This window comes from Zootoca vivipara, chromosome 8, assembly GCF_965207765.1.
Source record: "Zootoca vivipara chromosome 8, rZooViv2.hap1.1, whole genome shotgun sequence".
In the NCBI taxonomy this organism is placed as follows: domain Eukaryota; kingdom Metazoa; phylum Chordata; class Lepidosauria; order Squamata; family Lacertidae; genus Zootoca; species Zootoca vivipara.
The window spans coordinates 74,808,986-74,831,332 of NC_142591.1; the positions used below are offsets into that span (position 1 = coordinate 74,808,986).

At 45.3% G+C, this 22,347-nt stretch overlaps 1 protein-coding gene across 6 annotated transcripts; it reads right to left on the reverse strand.

Moving 5' to 3' along the window:
• Nucleotides 1-12,301: 12,301 nt before the first annotated feature.
• Nucleotides 12,302-22,076, reverse strand: KLHL38 (kelch like family member 38). 6 transcript variants are annotated; one of them, XM_035126060.3, is made up of 4 exons: nucleotides 21,788-22,076; nucleotides 19,264-20,725; nucleotides 17,913-18,018; nucleotides 12,302-14,926 (listed from the first exon to the last, which is right to left on the reverse strand). In XM_035126060.3, exons 2-4 carry the CDS (start codon nucleotides 20,611-20,613, stop codon nucleotides 14,640-14,642), a joined length of 1,743 nt encoding a protein of 580 aa, XP_034981951.1. In that variant the 5' UTR covers nucleotides 20,614-20,725; nucleotides 21,788-22,076; the 3' UTR covers nucleotides 12,302-14,639. The 6 variants fall into 6 exon arrangements, with proteins under 6 accessions (XP_034981951.1, XP_088532010.1, XP_088532008.1 ...); XM_088675884.1 differs by having other exon boundaries at nucleotides 19,122-20,725; nucleotides 21,788-22,031; XM_088675882.1 differs by having other exon boundaries at nucleotides 21,755-22,030.
• Nucleotides 22,077-22,347: the final 271 nt, after the last annotated feature.

Sequence of the window (22,347 nt, forward strand, 5' to 3'; positions counted from 1 at the left end):
CCAAAATGGTCAAAGGCCTGGAAACGATGCCTTATGAGGAACGGCTTAGGGAGCTGGGTATGTTTAGCCTGGAGAAGAGAAGGTTAAGGGGTGATATGATAGCCATGTTCAAATATATAAAAGGATGTCATATAGAGGAGGGAGAAAGGTTGTTTTCTGCTGCTCCAGAGAAGCGGACACGGAGCAATGGATTCAAACTACAAGAAAGAAGATTCCACCTAAACATTAGGAAGAACTTCCGGACAGTAAGAGCTGTTCGGCAGTGGAATTTGCTACCAAGGAGTGTGGTGGAGTCTCCTTCTTTGGAGGTCTTTAAGCAGAGGCTTGACAGGCATATGTCAAGAATGCTTTTTGATGGTGTTTCCTGCTTGGCAGGGGGTTGGACTGGATGGCCCATGTGGTCTCTTCCAACTCTATGATTCTGATTTCTTAGGTTTTGTACTCAACATACCTTTAAAGCACCCCCACCCCAGAATCCTGGGAACTGTAGTTTTTCTCTTGTGGAGCTACAGCTCCAACCTTCCTTAACTAACTCCCTGGATTCTTTGGGGTGGGAAAATTGGCTTTAAAGGTGTGGTGTATATGTAGAGTTACTTGGGAGTAAGACCCATTGAACTTGTTATAAGAAAAAACTGCTCCTTTCCCCTATCCAAGAGCCCATATAGAGTCCCTAAGTGGGTTCTCTATACAGTGTACGTAGGAGAAAATAACAGAGGTCAACCAGAGTATATTGAGAAGCAAAGCGACTAGTAAGCCTGATCTTTATTAACTGTTGCAACAGGGTCCCCACTCACCACACGCAGGAGGAGGGAGAACCCTGAACAACGGTGCGCAAGCCCTTATATAGAAATTGTCCACCCTGTAGCCCATGAAATTGTCCACCCTGTAGCCCAAGACCACCCCCAAAACATCATACATACAGAAGGAGGCGGTCTACAGCAGAAATCCTGTCTGGCAGGATACCTGATGATGGTCACTATTTGCATTACCTGGGCAGTCTGGCCATTCTTTTGTGATGGTTAATGCTTTAGTTCCTGAATCCAGGTCACAGGTTCACCCTGTTCGTACACAAATACACCCTTAAGATAGGATTTGTAAGTGAAAAGACGATGGGAAGGCTTTCCCCATTTTCCCCCCTTACTGCAGAGGAATATTTGAGGTTATTGGGAGAGTCAAAATGGCTTCAGGATTGTTCTTCTGTACTATTTCAGACATGTGGTTTATATACGTGTCTGAACTCAACAGGGCTTGCATTTGAATAGTCTATCGGATTCCTTTATGAGTCAATTAAATAACTTCCATGTTTCAAAACCTCAAGGAAAGAACATATTTCTAGCAGCAAAAACAAGCACCAAGTAAATTTATAAATAAAAGCTGAAGCGAAGGCCATCTTTCATAGAGACTTTGGAATTATTCTTACATTCAGGAACACCTCAGCATCAAAACGCTTCCAAAAACTTCAACATTCATTGGCATTGTGGACGATCCAGATTTAAAGGACCTATTGGCAATTGTTTCACTTTCATATGCCTGTGGTTCTTATTGCTGGAGGGAAAGACATTTCACATTGCACGGCAAACGTTATCTGCTAACTCTGAAACAATCTCTCCTTTCATTTCTGCTTTCACCAGCAGAAGCTGCATGATTGTATCCAACAGCAAGTTTCCCTCTGCGAGAGTGGGACACTGGGTTTCAGACTACTATCTCTGCAGGTGTGGTTTCATAAAAAAACACCCCTAAAATATATATAGATTTGCCTTTGTTTTGGAAAATTGCACTCAGGATTTGCTTGTGCTCCACAAGTGAGTGTGACTCGCACATGCTATCTTAACAGATGCAGAACTCAACATACCATACAGTGGTGTCTCGGTTTACAAACACAATTGGTTCCAGAAGTCTGTACTTAACCTGAAGCGAACATTCCCACTGAAAGTAATGGAAAGTGGATTAATCTGTTCCAGAGGGGTCCGCGGAGTACTCAACCTGAAACGTACTTAACCCAAGGTATGAGTGTAATTGGTTCCGGAAGTCCGTACTTAACCTGAAGCGTACTTAACCTGAAGCGAACTTTCCCATTGAAAGTAATGGAAAGTGGATTAATCCGTTCCAGACTGTCCGTGGAGTACTTAACCTGAAGCGTACTTAACCTGAAGCGAACTTTCCCATTGAAAGTAATGGAAAGTGGATTAATCCGTTCCAGACGGTCCGTGGAGTACTTAACCTGAAGCGTACTTAACCTGAAGCGAACTTTCCCATTGAAATTAATGGAAAGTGGATTAATCCGTTCCAGACGGGTCCGCGGAGTACTCAACTTGAAGCGTGCTTAACCCGAGGTATGAGTGTAATTGGTTCCGGAAGTCCGTACTTAACCTGAAGCGAACTTTCCCATTGAAAGTAATGGAAAGTGGATTAATCCGTTCCAGACGGGTCCGCGGAGTACTTAAACTGAAAATACTCAAACCGAGGCGTACTTAAACCGAGGTATGACTGTATTGAATTCTGGTTCAAATGATTTCTGCTGGTAATTCAGAATGCAGCACCTAAGTTGACTTGAATGCCTGTTTTCATTTCTGTGGGCAGTATACATAGCACTCATGAGGCTCAAAGGTAACTTGAAGTTTTGCTTAAGAAGTTGTGTGGCAACAAATGTTCCACTCCCCACCTTCCAGGTTTATTGACCCTTCAGTCTCTAATGGCAAACTCCTCCTTCCCTTGATTTTTGGTGGCAGGTCAACATGCCTCTGCTCTGCTAGGTCTTTCAGCAGTGGGAGTATACTATTGCTGTCTCATTTTCAGATACAAGAAATACCCCTATAGCAGTGTTTCTCAACCTTTTGTGGGCCAAGGCACACTTGTTCCATGAAAAAAACACGAGGCACACCACCATTAAAAAAGTTAAAAAATTTAACTCTGTGCCGCCCTATATTGACTATATAATTATGACTGTAAGAAACACTTGCCAATTGCTGTGTTGGTTGCAATCTCCTGTAATAAGGCTTCACAAGCCGCTGATTTCTCTGCCAGCACAATCCTTTGCTCAGCAAGTTTCAGGTTGAGCTCATCCAGCCAGCTTCTTTAAGTTTGTCTAAAACCACCCTCCCGTGGTGGTGGCTGTTGAGAGCTGCGCTCGCCCCGCGTTGTGACCCGGCCGGCTTCCTTTCCGGCGGGTCAGTGTTGTGAATCGGCGGCCGCCAGGCACGTGACAATGCAAATCGCCCTTCTTGCCGCCGCACGTCGCGGCACACCAGCCAGCGTCTCGCAGCACACTAGTGTGCCGCGGAACAGCAGTTGAGAAACGCTGCCCTATAGTATATTGGATGAGGTGCTCTTTCAAACACTTTCGAAGTTATATTAAGCAAATGAAAAACTTGCGAGAAGACGACATAAATCAGTTGCCCGTGTCTTCATCTTTACAAAGGGCCAAAAGCTGCAATAGCAGATCATTATTTGTTGCCCCTTCAGACAACCTGTTGATTAAGCAGGAGCACCCAAAGCTGCCTCATATCAACTCAGACCATTGGTCCATCTAGCTCAATACTGCCTACACGGACTGGCAGCAGCTCTTTGCAGTTCCAGGCAGGAGGGGACCTCCATACTTGGAGATGCTGGAGATCGAACCTGCAACTTTCTGCAAGGAAGGCAGACACCCTGCCCCTAAGCTATGGTTTCCCCAAGAGGAGCTGTGGCTCTGAGGGGCTCAGTCCCCTCCCAGCACTGTGAAGATCCATGATTTCAACACCATCACCCCACTACTGACACTGACAAAAGGGATGGCTGAAAATCCAAAGTTAGGCAAGTCATTGGCAATGAGCAGCTTCCTTTGTCTAATAAGAATGGGCTGGGTGAAAACATTTTGTTCCAGGCTTTGTTCCTGGATTTGCAGTTGTTTGAAACCCAGACCTGCAACCTCTCATCTCTGTGACTGATGAGAGGCTGAGTGTTTAATTCTAATCTATACATGAAATTAACTTTCTTTGTGAGTTCTTGTGGGTTCTTCATCTCCAGCCGCTGAGCTTTCTGCAGGCAGCTGTTGGATGAATTCCATGATCTTTGCTGGCCTCTGCTTGCTCGTGTCTCAACAGTCAAGTGGTCCTGTAACGTTCTGTACTTGAACGCTGTTTGTGTACGACCAGATTGCTCTTGATGCCCTTTGTTTTCAGATGGTTGCAGATGCAGGATGGGGGGCATTGTTGCTGATATGAAAAGCCTTTTTATACTTTCTGGGTGGATGTGATATTGATTTCAGATTTACCCTTTTGTGCCTGGTTCCAGGGGTTGGTATTTAACATGTCATAGTCAACACAGGAAGCTGTGTTGTTGTTGTTGTTGTTGTTGTTGTTGTTGTTGTTGTTGTTGTTGTTGTTGTTGTTAACATTTGTTACATAAATAATACACCCAAGACAACCCAAAGTGACTTACAACCAACCAACCAACCAACCAACCAACCAACCAACCAACCAACCAACCAAAGAAAACGACCCAGATAGATATACATTTAGGGTTGCCATATTCCCAAACCTAAAAATCCAGACAAAGTTGTTGAGCTTTTTAAATATATTAACATTATGTATTTTTATACCTAAATACAGTCATACCTCTAGTTACGTATGCTTCAGGTTGAGTATGACACGGGATACGTACGTGCCGAACCCGGAAGTAACGGAACGGGTTACTCCCGGGTTCGGCGATTCGCGCATGCGCAGACGCGCCAAATGACATCACACGCATGTGCAGAAGCACCGAGTTGTGCGGGAAGCATGTGCAGATTCGGTGTCTCAGGGTAAGTACTGCTCTGGATGCATACGGGGCTCCAGAACGGATCCCGTTCGTATCCAGAGGTACCACTGTACCTTCTTCTAAAAGGCCACAGATAATTAAAGGCCAAAGGCATAGTTTTAGAGGAAAGTTTTTGCCTGGCACCCAGATATATAATGTTGGCACCAGGTAAGCCTCCCTAGGGAGACGCTGCAGAGAAGGCCTGTTCTTGTGTTGCTACCCTCTGGACCTCTCATGGAGGAGGAACATGAAGAAGGGGCTCAGATGATGATCGCAGGGTCCAAATTGGTTCATATAGGGAGAGGCGCTCTTTGAGGTATTGCGGTCCTGAGCCATTTATGGTTTCATAGGTAAAAATCAGTGCTTTCAATTGGGCCTGGATACTAATTGGCAGCCAGTGCAGTTGGGCCAGAATTATGCTCCGACTGTCTTGCTCTGATGAGCAACCTGACCGCCAAATTCTGCACCAGCTGAAGTTTCTGAACCATCTTCGGAGGCAACCCTATGTCTAATGCATTGCAGTAATCTAACTTAGAGGTTACTAGAGCATAGATAGCAGAGGTTAGGCTATCCAGATAGGCTAGGCTATCTCTCTCTAGCATCAGACAGCAAAGAGAGGGAGCCATGTTGCAGTGCTCCATGTGTGTTTATATGTAAATAAAGTAGATTAGCCAAAATGCTGTGCTGCTGAGTTCTGTTACGTAACTGCGTAAACCTCTGCGGATCCGTGCAGTGTGCTGATGTCTGTTGGCATCAGTCGCTGTGATGTTCGGGCTGGAGAAAGCTTGTGAAGCTCCCAAACGATCTATCGGGAGGGAGAGAACATGCCAGCCGGGCACGTGTCTCTGCCATGGTTCTACTCATGTGTAGGACATCCTGACAGGCTCAGCTGGGTCACAAGCTGAAGCAGATGGAAAATACTCCATGCCACTGAGACCACCTGAGCCTCAAGCAACAGCCATGGATCCAGAAGTACCTCCAAACTGTGTACCTGCTACTTCAGAGAGTGCATGTAACCTTGCCAAGAGCCTGGTTCTGGCAGATCGCCCACTAACAGTGCCTCAGCCTTCTCTGTTTCCCTGGAACAGCATAAGAACAGAAGAACGAGCCTGTCGGATCAAAAGCTTCTCCAGTCTACCATTTTCTTTTCTGCAGTGGCCAACCAGACGCCTATAGGAAACTTGAAGGCAGAACTCGAGGGACAATAGCTCTCTCCCACTGTTGTTTCCCAGTTGCTAGTATCTGGATTCTGATCCTGGAAGTAGCAGCCACCCAGCCCCAGGAGTGGCTCACCCTGGAAGGCAGAGCTGCAGCAAAAACCTCCCAGCAGGGGCGGTGCTCTTGCATACTGGGGGGAGGAGGGGCAAAGTGGCAGTGCGGTCAGTGCGGTCGGTCGGTCGAGGCTACATGAACACACCAGCAGATCCAATCTGAGAGGCTGTTTCTGTTTCTCTACTCCACTGAGTGAGCTGCTCCTGGCCACCCCTGGGGACCAAGCTAAATGTGACATTAATTACACTAATGTAATTATGTTGCACTCTTTTTGTCATGCAAATAGCATCCGAGAGAAAGCTGGAGAGGTAGGTAGGGAAGCCTAACTCTTTCTTTCCCTGCTATACAAAAAAAAATTCACCTTTCGAAGCTGCTATTTGCATAAAAAAAGCCTCCATTGGTACTGGGGAGTTTCTTGAAATGCGAATAGAAGCTGTGGAGAGGAGATACTTTATTTATGGGGGCAGGGAGGGTAGGGTTAAACTTCCCATCCTGCATGGTCTCAGGCCTGCTAAGCCTCCCCCTCCCCAGATTTTTTTATCTACCTAACCAAAAGAACAGTGGACAGTGTTCTCGAAGCTACGAACATGAGTTTGACCAAACTGCGGGAGGCAGTGCAAGACAGGAGTGCCTGGCGTGCTATGGTCCATGGGGTCACGAAGTCGGACACGACTAAACGACTAAACAACAACAACAACCAAAAGAAATGCAAGTTAATTACATTCATGCTGTTAGCATCGCATCTAGTCAGTCCTTGATGCCTCACTGCTTTAGGGAAAGGGAAGCGAATGAGATGCTGTACCTGAAGGAGCGCCTCCACCCCTATCGTTCTTTCCGGACACTGAGGTCCAGCGCCGAGGGCCTTCTGGTGGTTTCCTCGCTGCGAGAAGCCAAGTTACAGGGGACCAGGCAGAGATCCCCTGTAGTGGCACCTGCCCTGTGGAACGCCCTCCCACCAGATCTCAAAGAGAAAAACATCTACCAGACTTTTAGAAGACATCTGAAGGCAGCCCTGTTTAGAGAAGCTTTTAATGTTTAACAGACCATTGTATTTTAATATTTTGTTGGAAGCCGCCCAGAGTGGCTTGGGAAACCCAGCCAGATGGGAGGGGTATAAATAATAAATTATTATTATTATTATTATTATTATTTTTATTATTATTATTATTGGAAGCTGTGCACCATTGTGTCCTCTGCACTGGAATTACGAGTTCTGAGCTCCTTCCAGGAGTGCCAGAGAGAAAGGCTGATGATGTGATTTACTGTCAAAGTTATTTCCAAGAGCAGATCGTTTCCCAAGCTGTTTACATTCCGGACTGAAGCACGCTTCCCATGAACTGACATGATCACCCAGCTCAAGAGACTCAGATATTCTCTCCTGTGAGTTTGACCGGGGACGTGGTGGGCAACAAGGGCACCTGTTGCTGTACGTCCGACTGCTCTTCACCACATTTTCCATTCCTCCCTGTGCGATGTCTTTCTTCATCACTGTAACTACATGCAAGGGATCTGTCACCTTCCCTCTCCACTGGGGCCCTCCATCCTGCACAAGCTTTCAGAGTCACATGATGAGAGGCATGTGATGTCTCCTGCGCTGCTCTGATCCTGCACATGTAAACAGATCGGTTTAATTCCAGAAACTGTAGGTTGCATAGGAAACTGCTCCCGTTAACTGCTATTGACTGAGGGTGTTGTGTTTCACCCAGACAGAGGCTGATCAGTTCAGCCTAAAAAACAGTGGCAGCCAACAGCTAGCAAGGAGAACTGTCCGATAAACAGAAGCATAAAACAGTTTAAAGCAAAGTGCTGGTATGCAGACTAGTGCTGGACTATGAGCCAGTGGCGTAGCTTGCGGGGCACAGGAGCAGTTGCCCTGGGTGCAAAATTGTCAGGGGCGCAAAATTTCGACACCTGGTGCTGCCTCAAAACAGCTGCGGGCTCCATTGAAAATGGCTTCTCCATGCGAACCAGACAACAGAACAACTCTTCTTTTTTAATCTTTGTAGCTGTGATCTCCTGGGTGACGCGACACCATTAGGCAGTTGTATGCGCATGCGTACTCTGTCCGTCCCCCCCCCCTCCGTGCATCTCTGGGTGCTAGCAACCCATGCTATGCCACTGCCGCAAGCCATTGGCTTCAAATCTGTGGTGACTCCACCATAGCCCAGATTGGATGGGACACTTTAGGGACCAAAGTTATGGTCCCTGGCAAAATTGCTGGTCCACCATGTCAGATAGTTCGTTCGTGAGGTTAGTTAAAGAGGTACTCAGAACTGCCATTTGCTTTAGGAAAAGTTGCAGCATTCATGAATCACAGGTCACGTAGACATCACAATGGAGCAAGAGAAGAGGTTTCTTTGAATGTTTTGCCTGGTGTTTTTGGACTACAATTCCCCTAAGCCCTGAGAATCGCCCATGCTAACTGGGGCTGATGGGAGTTGTAGTTTAACAACAATTGGAGGTTACAGTGATAGCTACTCTTGCTAGAAGACACCCAGATGCACTTGCTAAGCTGGCCAGAAAACCACCTGCATATTTCTTTGTGTTTACGCTTGCAATTAATTTATTATTAAGAGCCTAACCAACTGCCCGCGGCAACACATTGCCAAGTCTTTATTCTTCGAGAGGCCCGCCAAGATGGCTTGCATCATCTCGCAGAGTTTATATTTATCGCTGTGAACATAAGCATGACATTTTGAATGCCCCGGTCAGGCCAGCTCAACTGCCAATCAAAGGCTGAGTCCTGAAACATCTGTGTGGTCTGCAGAACATTGCTGGACGGGGCGAGTTGCAAATTGCACATGTGTCTCAGCGGTCCTTGGGCCACTTTAACAAAGCAAGCAGGAGCCTTGAACTTTAGGCGAAGGGCTGTAGCTCAGTGGTAGAGCAATTCTTGAACCTGCAGAAAGTCCTAGGTTCAATTCTCAGCATCTCTAGGTAGGAGAAGAAAGGAGAAAGGTCCCCTTTCTGGAACCCTGGAGAGCTGCTGCCAATTAATGTAGCCCACAATGAACTAGATCAGTGTTCCCCAAACTTGGGTCTCCAGCTGTTTTAGGACTACAACTCCCATCATCCCTAACTAGCAGGACCAGTGGCCAAGGGTTATGGGAACCGTTGTCCAAAACCAGCTGGAGACCCAAGTTTGGGAAACACTGAACTAGATGGACCAATGGGGGGCTTCCTTTGTTTCTATGTTAGGCATGGTGGTATTGCATAGTGGTTAAAGTGTCAGACTAGGACCTGGGAGACCAGGTTCAAGTCCCCACTCAGCCATGAAGCTAGTCACTCACTCTCAGCCTAACCTACCTCATAGGGTTGTTGTGGGGATTAAATGAGAATGGGGAGAACCATGTATGCTGCCCTGAGCTGTTTTTTGGGGGAAATGCGGGATTTAAATGCAATAAATAAAATTAATAATAGTAATAGGTTGTCCTCATAACTTTGTCATGCACATGATTTGGCTCTTGGTAAGGGCATTTCAGCTGTCAAACTTCAGTCAATAAAGTACATTCCATCCCTTGGCATGACTTTTGCTGCAAATATAGCTTAGTTGGCTAGAGCATGGTGCTGATAATGCAAAGGTTGTAGGTTCAGTCCTCGTAAGGGACAGTTGCATATTCTTGCATCACAGGGGGTTGGACTAGATGATCCTCAGGGTCCCTTCCAATTCTGTGATTCTATCTATCTATCTATCTATCTATCTATCTATCTATCTATCTATCTATCTATAAAAATGTAAACTGGCCATGTCCGTTAGTATCCACTTTTCACCAAAACCGCTTGACACAATGCCACATGTGAATATGAGAGTGACCCCGTACCGTTTCCAAAGACAGATGTCACACCCTAAAACCCCGTGTTTCAAAACACACCACTCAGACTAAAATGCATGCTGGGAAAAGAACCAGGTTGCAAACCAGCACCCTCTAGCAGTGGCTACACTGGTACTGCACTTATAAAACCTTCCCTCTCAACAGCACCTCGGCTCCCGTTTACATACTAGGCCGAAGCCTTTATAGACTAGGCCGAATGGAGGTACTGAGTTGCCTGGGTGGGGGTTGGGGGGGGGGAGGCGACGGGATAGGTTAGGACATGGTGGGACCAGTCACAGGGATGAGCTGGGGGGTGGGGAGAAGAGGGGGCATGATACGTCATGGGTCGGGACAGGGTGGGGGTAAATCACACGGATGAGCCACAGCAATGCATGGCCGGGCCAGCTAGTGATTCTATAAAATTGATGCTTAGTTCAGGAAAAGCAATGTTCTAACAAATAACTGCCCATTTGCTTGCCTACCTGCACCCACCCAGGCTTTACTGTCTGATCCCTGGCCAAAGCACCAATACTTTTTGATACCAGCTGTTATCTACTGTCCCACTGCAAACAACAAAATGTTGCAGCATACTCCTAACATGAGGGCTCCTGGTCAGGGCTTCAACCTCAGGAGGTGGTGGACTCTCCTTCCTTGGAGGTTTTTAAACAGAGGTTGGATGGCCATCTGTCATGGATGCTTTAGCTGAGATTCCTGCATTGCAGGGAGTTGGACCAGATGACCAATGGCAGCTGGGGACCCAAGTTTGAGAAACACTGTTCTAGGGTTTGACAAAGGGACAAATTCAAGTAGCAGGCATATTTTCCCCATCCGTCTAAACTAAGCACATTTCACTGGGGATGTTACCCTTGATTTCTTGGCTACACTTGGCTCATCCTGGCTTGTGGGGTTAAGACAGATGCTCTTATTTCACTTGCACTCCTTCGGGTTGCAGCAGCTATATCCCATGATGTTTGTTACTTAGCCTCTTGGAACTTGAGCCTCGGCTGGTAAATATTCCCATACCCAACAGCATAACACTCGCTGTGCTTTTAAATGTTTTCAGGGCCCTGTAGACATGTGTCATAACAACACAACGCAGCTGTGTTTCTCCCCACCCATTTCTTCCCACTCAGTGGAGGTGGCTAAGGGAGAATGGGTCTAATTTGGCACCCAAGCTGGCCTGATTAAGTCCACTGCTTCCCTGCCCCCCACTTCTAAGCACCCACTAGGTAGGTACTAGTAATGGGTGAATCTGCCAGTTTTAGTTTCTCTCAGTTTCTCATTTGTCCAACCTTAAGTTCAATTCTTAGTTTGCATTCAAAACAAAACAAAACAAAACAAAACAAACAGCATTTTAGTGCCCAATATGTACATTTTTGTATGCATTTCTTGCCTAAAATGCACATTTTTGCAAAGCATTTTTCCAGCTAATATAATGCATTTTTGTATGTAACATTCACCAAAACATGCATTTTGGTGCGCATTTTACCCTAGTATTTTGGTACACATTACTGGGGCCGGAGAACTGCACTGCCAAACTTTCAGATTTCAAAGTGCAAATTTCAAAGGATGGCTGTTTTTCAGTTCACGTACAGTTTCAGGAAGTGCAGAGGTTTGGTTTTAAATGTGAACAGAGTTACCTTTCTGTCCCTCCCCTAGCGTTGCTTGATATTGACATGATCCCTCACAGCGCCCATTTGCCAGTAATGCCCGTGGCCTATTCTGGTGTAGGATTCTAGTCTGCCTTATTCTCATATTTTGAGCATCTTTTCCCAGAACCCTTTTTGCTTTACCTTTAATGGCTTTCCACAAGTTCTGGCCCTGGCTTGTATATGAATCAAAGGACAGAGGCGGTTTGCCTCAAACTGCTGGCAAGGTTTCCTAGCCTGTCATTTGCCTGGCCAGTTTCCCAAGCACTGCCTTCCCACAGAATAAAGTTTGCACAGTTTCTTCTGCCTATGTTAGTCCACAGGAGAGGCAGTGGAACTTATTCCCAGAAATTAAATGGGAACAGGATTGCAGCCTCAGTCAGTGATCTCTTTCCCTGCTTGCCCTCACTCCTATCTGGCTTTTCAATAAATGAAGAAATGATTGCATAATATAATATAATATAATATAATATAATATAATATAATATAATATAATATAATAATACGACAGACAAATTGGAGTTTTCAGAAATGCAGCTCAAGCAGTGGTCTTTGGTTTAGGAACAGGCATGCTAGAATGCAAAGTAGGTCCCCGGTTTCATCTGCAGAATCTTTTCTTTTTTCTATTTTTAAGGAACTTCTTGGTTGCCTTTTAAAATACTGTAGAAATAAAAATACCTTCCCAAGGTGATGTACAATAAAAGAGCTTTAAAACAAACAACAAAATTCACAGTTAAACTATTAGGAAGTATCAGTGTAACCATTTCATTTCAATCCACCTCTCTCTCTCTCTCTCTCTCTCTCTCTCTCTCTCTGATCCAGGCCTGGAGGTCATGTTCTTCATGGCAAAGACTGAGCTTTATGCATAGAAAGGTACTATACCGTTACTATAGATAGGGTGTGTGTGTGTGTGTGTGTGTGTGTGTGTGTGTGTAGCATGTGTTGCCATCGCCCAGGGCAAGGAAAGTATTGTGCCCCTTAAGGAAAGTATTTCACTCCTAACTGGCACCTTGATGTGGTGCTGCTGCTGCAGGACAGAGCTGAAGAGTCGAGTCCCTAAGTTTTTTTGGTCCAGGGCAATTGCCCTGGATGCCCCCCCCCCCGGCCATGCTGCACCCCTGTATATTTATACCAGGTCTGGCCAATCCAGAGGCTTCATGTGGGCAGGGGCCAATTGTGCCCTCTGCACCTCCAAAGCCCTCAAGGGGTTGAGTGCAAAACCACCCATAACATCTTGACAGGCTAGAACTTCGTCCTCGAGGAACTGAATGCTAAGCAATAGTGACAGATCAGCTGACTGCCCCATTCATACTTATTTTTCTTCAAAAAAAACCCCAAATAAATAAAAAAAAGTGGTGTGGCACACGAATCCCTTTCTGTTGAACCGGGTGGATTTTGAAACCAGACGAGGAGAGAGGGGAACAGGCAAAGCTGGGGCACTTATTTATCTATCTTTGCACCGGTTTCTTTGATAGTCTTGTCAGGTCTGTTTAATCAAAAGGGAATGAGAAATGCATTAAAATAATACAAAGAGCAAAACGCTGCCCTTGGAACCATCCTCACTCCTGAAGTTAAAAGAAAGCAGGCATAAACCCCCACCCCCCGCTGCTGCCAAAAGCTCCTGGCGAGGATTACAGTGAACATCTTGGAACAATGCACAAAAGGTTTCACAGGACAGATAGAGAGAGAAGTGTGAGGAAATAGAATGGGAAGGAGACTGAAATGCCTTCCGTGGGGTTAATGAGTCCCTGATGTGACAGCATATCCCAACTTGAGAGCCAGTGTGGTGTAGTGGTTAAGAGCGGCAGACTCGTAATCTGGTGAACCGGGTTTGTGTCTCCACTCCTCCACATGCTGCTGGGTGACCTTGGGCTAGTCACACTTCTCTGAAGTCTCTCAGCCTCACTCACCTCACAGAGTGTTTGTTGTGGGGGAGGAAGGGAAAGGAGAATGTTAGCCGCTTTGAGACTCCTTCGGGTAGTGATAAAGCGGGATATCAAATCCAAACTCTTCTTCTTCTTCTTCTTCTTCTTCTTCTTCTTCTTCTTCTTCTTCTTCTTCTTCTTCTTCTTCTTCTTCTTCTTCTTCTTCTTCATCTTGTTCCTGACACCCTCCGACTTCATTTCTCTAAGCTTAGGTGACCTTCTGCCATTTTTTTTGAGGCTGATCTCAAGCTATCATCCCATTCCCACCTGGGGCCTGCTTCCTACTTTGGGGAAGGGCTGAAGCTCAGTAGCAGAGCATCTGCTTTGCATGCAGAAAGTAGGAGGTTCAATCCTCAGCATCTTCTGGTAAGACTTCCTGAAACACTGGAGAACTGCTGCCAGTCAGTGTAGAAAATGCTAAGTTATATAGGCCAACGGTCTGACTCAGCATGAGGCAGCCTCTTTCTGTGTTTCATGCCATGGCTCACTGGCACCTTCTTCTGCTTTGGAGTTCATCCATGGTTCGCAGTCATCCAACCATAATGCCTTACTTCTGGGTGCTACTAAGCCCTGCCAAACAGGCTCACCTTGTGTGGAGCCTTCCCACAATCCATTGCTACTTTTATGAGGCGCCATAGAATTGGACAGATTCTTTAATTGTCAAGGGAGACAGTTCCTAAGAAAGCAGGAGCAGTGAACACTTTAGATATACACATGAAAACCGTAAAAGAAGAATCAACAGTCACCATTGCCTGGATGGGGTTGCTTGGAAGACCTGTTAGAAGCCAATGCTTGATCTTGATCTGTCACAACTTCCCTCAAGGGTCTGTTGAGGCTGTGAGGAAAGTCCCTCAGAGGGCAGGAAAGAGGAGATGGGACATTTTGGTGTTTAAGGCCCCCCCCAAAAAATAATCCAAATTATATCCCTCATGGTAAACCAGCCAACCACAAGAAGCTCCGAACATTATAAAATTGCACAACAGACCTTTCATCACACTCAAAAGCTGGCACTATGTCACTTTTACCACAAGATATAGTGGGGCATGGGAGTCCGAACCAGGAACTGAAACCCTAAGGTCTCCCCCTTATTTGTTTGTCCGTTTTGGTGGTTTTCCTGGCAAGAGTTTACCACCCTTCTCCACGCAGAGAGCACCATGGGCCTTCCAAGTTGAAGAGGACAATGCCCGTTTCCTTCAGCCCTCCTCTCACAAGAGGTTGGCATAAGGCACACATTGGAGGGCCAGACACCCATGGTCAAAGAGTCTGTGGGGCAAGTGCCCCTTTGAAGCCCAGGTGTCTGTCTTGGGGTCGTAGCACTCGAGTGAATCGGAGTCTTTGATTTCATTGTCAATGGTAAGGCAGCGACCTCCGGTCAGATACAGCTTCTCATTTATCGCCGCAGCGCCGTGATGCATCCGCCTGTCCTTCATGTCTGCACATTTGACAAATTTATTAGCCTTGGTATCATAAGCAATCACTCGTCTGGTGTACCCTTTGGGGGGAGGGGAGGGGAGAGAAAAACACACCAGACAATTATGAATTTTGCAAAAATCCTTTGCATTGAATGCATAAAGAGGTGGTTTCAGAGTTAGAAGTGCTGACAGCAATGATAAGAGACACACATTCAGAATCCTTCAAAGAAGAGTGGAAACCCTTTCTAGTCTGTTTAAAAGTTATTTCCCATATGTGGAGATCGCCGTGGGGTTTGAAGTGTAAGAAAAAAGAAGAACATGTTAAAGGGGATGAAATTAGATAAGATGGAAACTTGAAACGCAATAGTATGTTATTTGGGTTATGAACTTTGATGTTGGGTGAGCAGGAAGTCACTAGTTTTGTTGAATTGGAATGTAACTGTTGAGTAACAAGTGTAACTTTCAATATGGAAAAAGAAAAAAATATTATTATTTTAAAAATACATTTAAAGGGCTCTTATACCACTTTTAACAGCCATGGCTTCCCCGAGGGAATTCTGGGAACGGTAGTTTGTTACAACTGGACCTAATGGTGAGGGGTCCTTTACCTTTATCTAAATCTGAGTTGCTAGATAGCTCAGTTCTGAGGGCTTGCAAAGAGCTTTGGAAAGCTCTCTTTTTGCTATATTGTTCTTCTTTCAAACAACTATGTTTTATCACTTAGTGGTTCAACTCAGAACCAATGTAGGTTTAGACACAACTGCAGTAGGTGATAACATCAAAAAAGAAAGCACCATTTAATTAAAACCAAGAATCCCATTACTTGAGCCAATGAACCCAACTTTGTTTGATGTGTATTGTGCAATGAAGACTTGAAATATACTGGATGCCCCCCCCCTTAAAGAATGTGTTTGTTATCATTGTGATTTTTCAGTTCCAGTTGCTGATAAGCCAAGAACAACTGGATGATGTTATGGCATACTTACTTGGTAAATGAAAACTTATCGCTAGTAAATCTCTCCACTTTAAAAGAGAATGAATTATGTTTGAAATTAGACGAAATGTTTGTGTGCTTTGTTAAGTAAACCCCCCCAAAAAGCTTACGGCTTAAGCTTGTCAGTTGAATTATTGGCAGAATAAATACATTTGAAGGCATGATTTTTTGGGGGGGGAAAACCTTCTTTTTCTCATCTCTGCTGCGTTCACATTTTGAGCTCCTTGTTCTCTCTCATACCAAACTGTTTCATACGTTTTTGTTTTCCAACACAGACATAAAATTCATAAAGGAAAAAGCATGCACAAAAAAGCCTTATTCAGGCAGTAAGGTGCAGGAGGCCAAGGTGGGAGAGGGCAATCATTCAAATTAGGCCAGCCGACAACTGATTAGGGGTTGGTTTCCCCTTCTTTCAGCAGCCCCCGCTATCCTTCTCATATTGTTCAGAAGGGACCCACAATCCTCCGGAAAGGCTTTTTCCTTAGGGTTATGTGGAGCAAGCCAATCGGGCACCTGGGGTGGCGCATGTGCCCTATACCCAGGGGTGGGGCCAGCCACCCGTGGGGCGGGGCCAGCCGGGACAGGACACTCTGCAGGGCCTCCGAGGAGTCTGCCTGTCTCCTCCCACTCAGCCGCCCTACAGCTGAGGAGGGGGTGGCAGGCGGATCATTTGGTGCAGCGCAGAGCCTGCGGGTGCCTAAGCCACCGCATCACTCCCAGGAGAGATGCGTGGCTCAGGTGTACTGCAGGCCTCGTGGTGAGTGCCACCCAGCATTCTGTCACCCCCCTCAGTGGTGACACCAGGGGCAGCCTGCCCCCTTCTTCTGCCCCTGACCACAGTACCCCAGCAAAATGACCACACAGAGTTTGGGATGGGTGAATCTGTCAATTCCGGTTTCTCCCTGTTTCTCAATCTTAAATTCTGTTCTCCACATTTCCAATTTTATTTCAAAATTCTTTAGCATTTTAGTGTAAATTTATCCTAATGTGCACATATCTTTGTCTGCAATTTTTCCCTAATATACACATTTGTGCAAAGCAATTGCCAGGGGAGGGGGCAGATGATACAGAAACTTCCCTTCCATGAATTTCCTACCATCCACTTATCTTCAGATCCGTGCAGTTAATAACAGCTAGGGTCTACCTCTGAATGGAATTACGGGTGGGATATAAAACTAGTTTTTGTACGTGGACAAAAACATCAAGTTCATAAGTCTATGGAAGCATTCAGCAAAATCTAGTGTGGGGTGGGTTTTTCCATGACGTGCTCTGCTTTATTCCTTCTTGGCATGTTTATAATCCCAACAGAGAAGACTGTAAAAATAAGGAGAGGATAGACTTTAGTTCTACTATGGCAGAAGGCAAGAGAGAGCGACTTTTGGCATCAGCTACCGAAATAGCCCCTTTTCTGCCTTGAAGGTTTCAAACAATAAGCTCCAAGGAACTGCACAATGTCCACACACAGACTTGGCTGCGTTACTAGTTGTAGAAAGGAATTGCACACCGCAATGGCATGCAGTAAAGAAGAAATAGAGCAGTGTTGGGACCAGCAGTGGGATACAGTCAGACTCTAAATCCCATCAGCCTCAGCCAGCAGGGCCAATGGCCAGGACGTTGTGTTCATCGGCATTGTTTATGACCCAAGGTTACCCACTCTCATCCTAGAGTATACCTGAAGAAGCGTCTCCACCCCCCACCATTCTGCCCGGACACTGAGGTCCAGTGCCGAGGGCCTTCTGGCGGTTCCCTCACTGCGAGAAGCAAAGCTACAGGGAACCAGGCAGAGGGCCTTCTCAGTAGTGGCACCCACCCTGTGGAACGCCCTCCCATCATATGTCAAAGAGATAACTAACTACCTGACGTTTAGAAGACATCTGAAGGCAGCCCTGTTCAGGGAGGTTTTTAATGTGTGGTATTTTAATGTATTTTAAATTTTTGTTGGAAGCCGCCCAGAGTGGCTGGGGAAGTACAAATAATAAATTATTGTTATTATTATTATTATTATTATTATTATTATTATTGAGCTCCTGTGTTGTGAAAACAGTCTAAGAGCACTTAAGCAAACAAATTACCTCCAACAATAAAAATCCGGTCTCCAATCACAACTGCTGGTGCGCAGACGTTCTTCACCATTCTGGTCTCCATCCGGAACCACATGTTCCTTGACACATGATATACCTGAGAAATACACAACACATAAATGAGATTTCTGGGATTAGATGTAAAAAGAGCATCTCTGATTGCACACCCCGATTTCATTTCTGAAAGGGAGGGTGACTGCTCACATCCTTACAGCAACCACAACCATCAAACACTGAACAGTCCTTGGAAGAACCATTCCATTGGGGATGTGGAGCAAATCACACTGTGTGGAGATCTCATTGCTTTCATCTCACTCTGCTATACCTCCTGCTTTGATGGCATTCCCTCTTGCTCCTCCTCCTCCTCCCGGGTTACATTTTGTTGTTGGTAGAGGCATCCTTCTCCATACATGGAAAAACAGGAAGCTGCCTTGTACTTAGTCAGATGAGTGGTTCATCTAACTCAGATTTGTTTATACACTCTCTCCAGGATTTCATACAGGGGGCGTTCCCAGACTTCCCTGGAATTGCCAGGAAGTGAACCTGAGACCTTTTGCATGGTAAAGACGCATTAGAGCTTCCTCTAATGTCTGAGATTCAGGTTTGCCTTGCTAAAAGTGGCCAGAGGACTTCTGAGACACATGTGCAATTTGCATGGCCTGCCATGCCTAGCCTAGCAATGTTTTGCGGACCGCACAGATGTCTTGGGACTCGAGTCTTTGATTGGCAGTTGGCCTGGCCTGCCTGGGACATTCAAAATGTCAGGCTTATAGTCACATCAACAAATATACACCTTGAACTACATGCTGCTAAATGATGCAAGCCTTCTTGGTGGGCTCTTTAAGAGCAAAGACTTTACAAAGTGTCATTGTGGAAGTTCGTTAAACTCTTCTTAATGAATTAATTGCATGTGTAAACAGAAATGAATATGCATGTAGTTTTCTGGAGAGGACAGTTTCTGCTTAGCAAATGCATTTGAGTGCTTACAGCAGTGATACCCTCCAAATTCTGTTGGACAACAGCTCCTAAAGCAAGCATGGCCCAAAGTGGTCAGGGATGATGGGAGTTGTATTCCAACAGTATCTGAAGGACACTGTATTGGCCACTCCTGAACTACAGCATGGAATTAATGATAAATCATCAAGGTAATAGATAGAATTTTATATTGACAGCTGAGTCTGGGCACAAGTCATTCATTACTTTGGAGAAGATAAGAGTAGCCACGTGTGGTCAGATCCAATGGTCTCACAAGCCTGAAATCATGTCTCTGTGTATGCTCAACATTGTCTCTAAAGAGGACAACTGGCATCTTGAAGGTGAGATGCTGAAGATTGGGAGTTACCTGTATTAGCCGGACAGGGTTTTGCATCGTGTCTTCCCCTCCAAAGAGATAGATTCTTTGGTCTTTGGAAGACACAGCAGGATGAAGAACGGCAACAGGCATGTTTGCCATGTGCTCCCAAACATTGTAGATACTGTCATATCTTTCCATGGAATTTAGGATCTCCTGGTTTTCTCCAATGCCTCCAATGGCAAAGATATAGTTTTTATAGGCAATGCTCCTGTGGGAATAGCGCCGAACTAACATGGGCTCAACTAGCCTCCACTGGTTAAGTTTGAGTGAGAAGATATAAACATTGTCGCTGACTTGGTTCTTCCCATTGCCAATGGGAATACCTCCAAGGAGATAAACATTACTGTGGACGCTCACTACAGAGGCCTTGTAAAGCCGTGTTGGGTATTTGGCAAGGCTCAACCATTGGTTTGTCTTCTCATCATACAGCAAGACGTCTCTCGTTGTCTGTTGGTTGTCTTTCCGGCCACCAACCAGGAGGAGGAATTCCCGACATGAATATCGCCGAGGAACGTGCCACATAGGTTTGATATCTGGAGCACTGGTGCTATACAGAGAAAACATCTGCTTTTGGGCCAGTTCCAGGATATTTCTACATGCTGGGGATGACTGAATGAGAGAATCATTGGCAATGAAGTGGAAGAAAAATGTTGGATGGACGTACTGAAGCCTTACTTTCTTGAACAAGTCTTGAATATAGCTTTGCCGTGCCTGGGGATCATGCCTCACCCAAACCATGAGAGCTTCAAAAACTTGTTCCTCCTCTCCACAAAGCTCATCATCTCCAAGATAGTCTATCAACTCCAAAGCACAGAGTTCTTTCAGGTCTTCGGAGATGGCTACTTCAGGAAAACACTTCAGAGCCATTGCTTTGGCTTTCTTCTTGAGTTTATCGCAGTGCAAGATCTCCGAGAGCCGAATCAGACCGAGGCAGTTATCCGGAGCAAGTTGGTCCTGGAGGTAGGCTGAACAGGCCTCAAATAGCTTCATGTACTGGAGCATGGAAGCAGTTTCCATTAGATACAAAATATTCTCCACCGTCATTAGAATCTCTCCTGTGTAAACATAGACAATGATGCAATGAAGAATGTTTGAGTCGATGTCTCTGAGGCTGACTTTTTCCTGGCCACTCTCTTTAAAGTTGTTGCAGAACATTGCCTTGAAGTAGGGGCTACTTGAGGCAAGTACATTCCTATGACAAGGGATTTCTGTGTCACCAGTACACAGGACAACATCAGTTAGGATTCTATTCTTCCGTAAAACATTGAGCTGCTTTAGCAGCTCAGAGGAGAAATCCTGATCTTTGAAGAGCCGGTCTTGTGTGCATTTCTCTTCCATAGTGGAATCAGAGAGATATCAGCACTGGCCAAACAAGAATTCTCATTGGTGGTTCATCAGCCTCCTTGACTTGATAGATCACAGTCGAATGGTCTGTTTAAACATTGTCCATCTAGAGCAGAAATGGAAAAGCTAGCTGCATTCACCAGTATAAGGAAACATCACAGAACATCTTGTTTTATAAAACCAAGCAGGTAGGTTGGAAGTCTAGGGTTACCTCGGGGTATTTCTGACAGAGTAGTAGAATAATAATAATACCAAAATTAAGCATGCATTACAAGGCAATAGGGACAATTAGTGGCTCAAGCACAAAGCCTGAATCAAACAGTTTCTTCATGATAAGTATCTCTTAACAAATGCATGTTGGCCAGTCATTCCCATGAAGCACTTACAGTTTAGTATCGTCCATCTCAAACCCTTCAGCCCTATGTCAATATTAGTCATTCCCAAAGAATGCAATTCTGGCAGCACGACATAACAAACTAAACTCATCGAGTCTAGAAATCTGGGGGTGGGGGTGGGGGGTGGGGAATGATATATTTATTTATTCCCTGGTTGCTTTTGCTTTCATATCCACCAAGAATAAGAGCAGTAGATTTTCTCTGCTTTATTCGGTGTATGCAAAAGTCTGCTGTAGCATTTTCCCCTCCTCCCACAGCATTACATATTTGTACAGAAGCAAGACATCACTGAACAAAATAGAGGAGGATAGCTGACAGAAAACTTTGCAAACCACCACTGCAGCCTCCTTCTAATAGCAACAGAGGAAGCTGTTTTATACCCAGTCAGACCAACGGTCTATCTAGGTCAGTTCTATGATCCTAGTATTGTCTACATTGACTGCTGGTGGCTCTCCAGAGTTTCAGGTAGAAGTCTATCCAAGTCGTACCTGGAGGTTCTGGAGATGGAACCTGAGAGCTTCTGCAATGCAGATCAGATGTTCAACGATTAAGCTATGGCCATTTCCCACAAATGCAACATGAATCCAACATACATGCAACACACACGCATCATAAACAAAGCAATTGGGCTCCTTCCCCGCAAATGCTATATAAGCGCCGTATACTTTGTATGACTGGTTAAGGCTTAAATGCAGCAGGAAAAACACACAGCAGGCAAAACTGTCTCCCAGATCTCTCACATCTGTAGTGAAAATCATGGCAGAGTTGTTTACCTTCTTTCCTTCCCTGCTTTGGCTTGTTTATTCTCTGCTGAAACTTTCCATGGCTAGCTCATGAATATGAAGAGTTTTTTATTTTTTTTAAAAGAGCTATTTAACGTCTTGAGATTGTTCTTTCGCTGGTGAAAGATTCATAGGGGGAGATTTCTGGGTTTGTTTAGTATCAAGGCACTGTCACGGCTCTCTGAAGGTTGGCTCATGAGGTGCCGCAATGAGGCGCTGTATACATTCCTCGACTAAGAATAGTTCCCCCGTGTACTTTTTTTACTGTGTTGTGACATGTGACTTTCCAGTTGCCTGCTGCAACAACAAGGTGAACGGAACACAGCACTACTGAGCATGCCCAGAGGGTGTTTTTCTGGCGAGTGTTTACATACGAAAATAGACATGAAGATGAAGGATGGGGCATTTGCAGAAGCCCTGCTGGAAGCAGCAACAGGGACCTGAAGTAAACTAGTAACTCTAGAAACTTGTAAATAATCTGCAACTTCTACAAGCTTCTTCGCTTCTTCGTTCACCCCTGTTTAGCTATTAGATTATGTGGAGATGTAAAA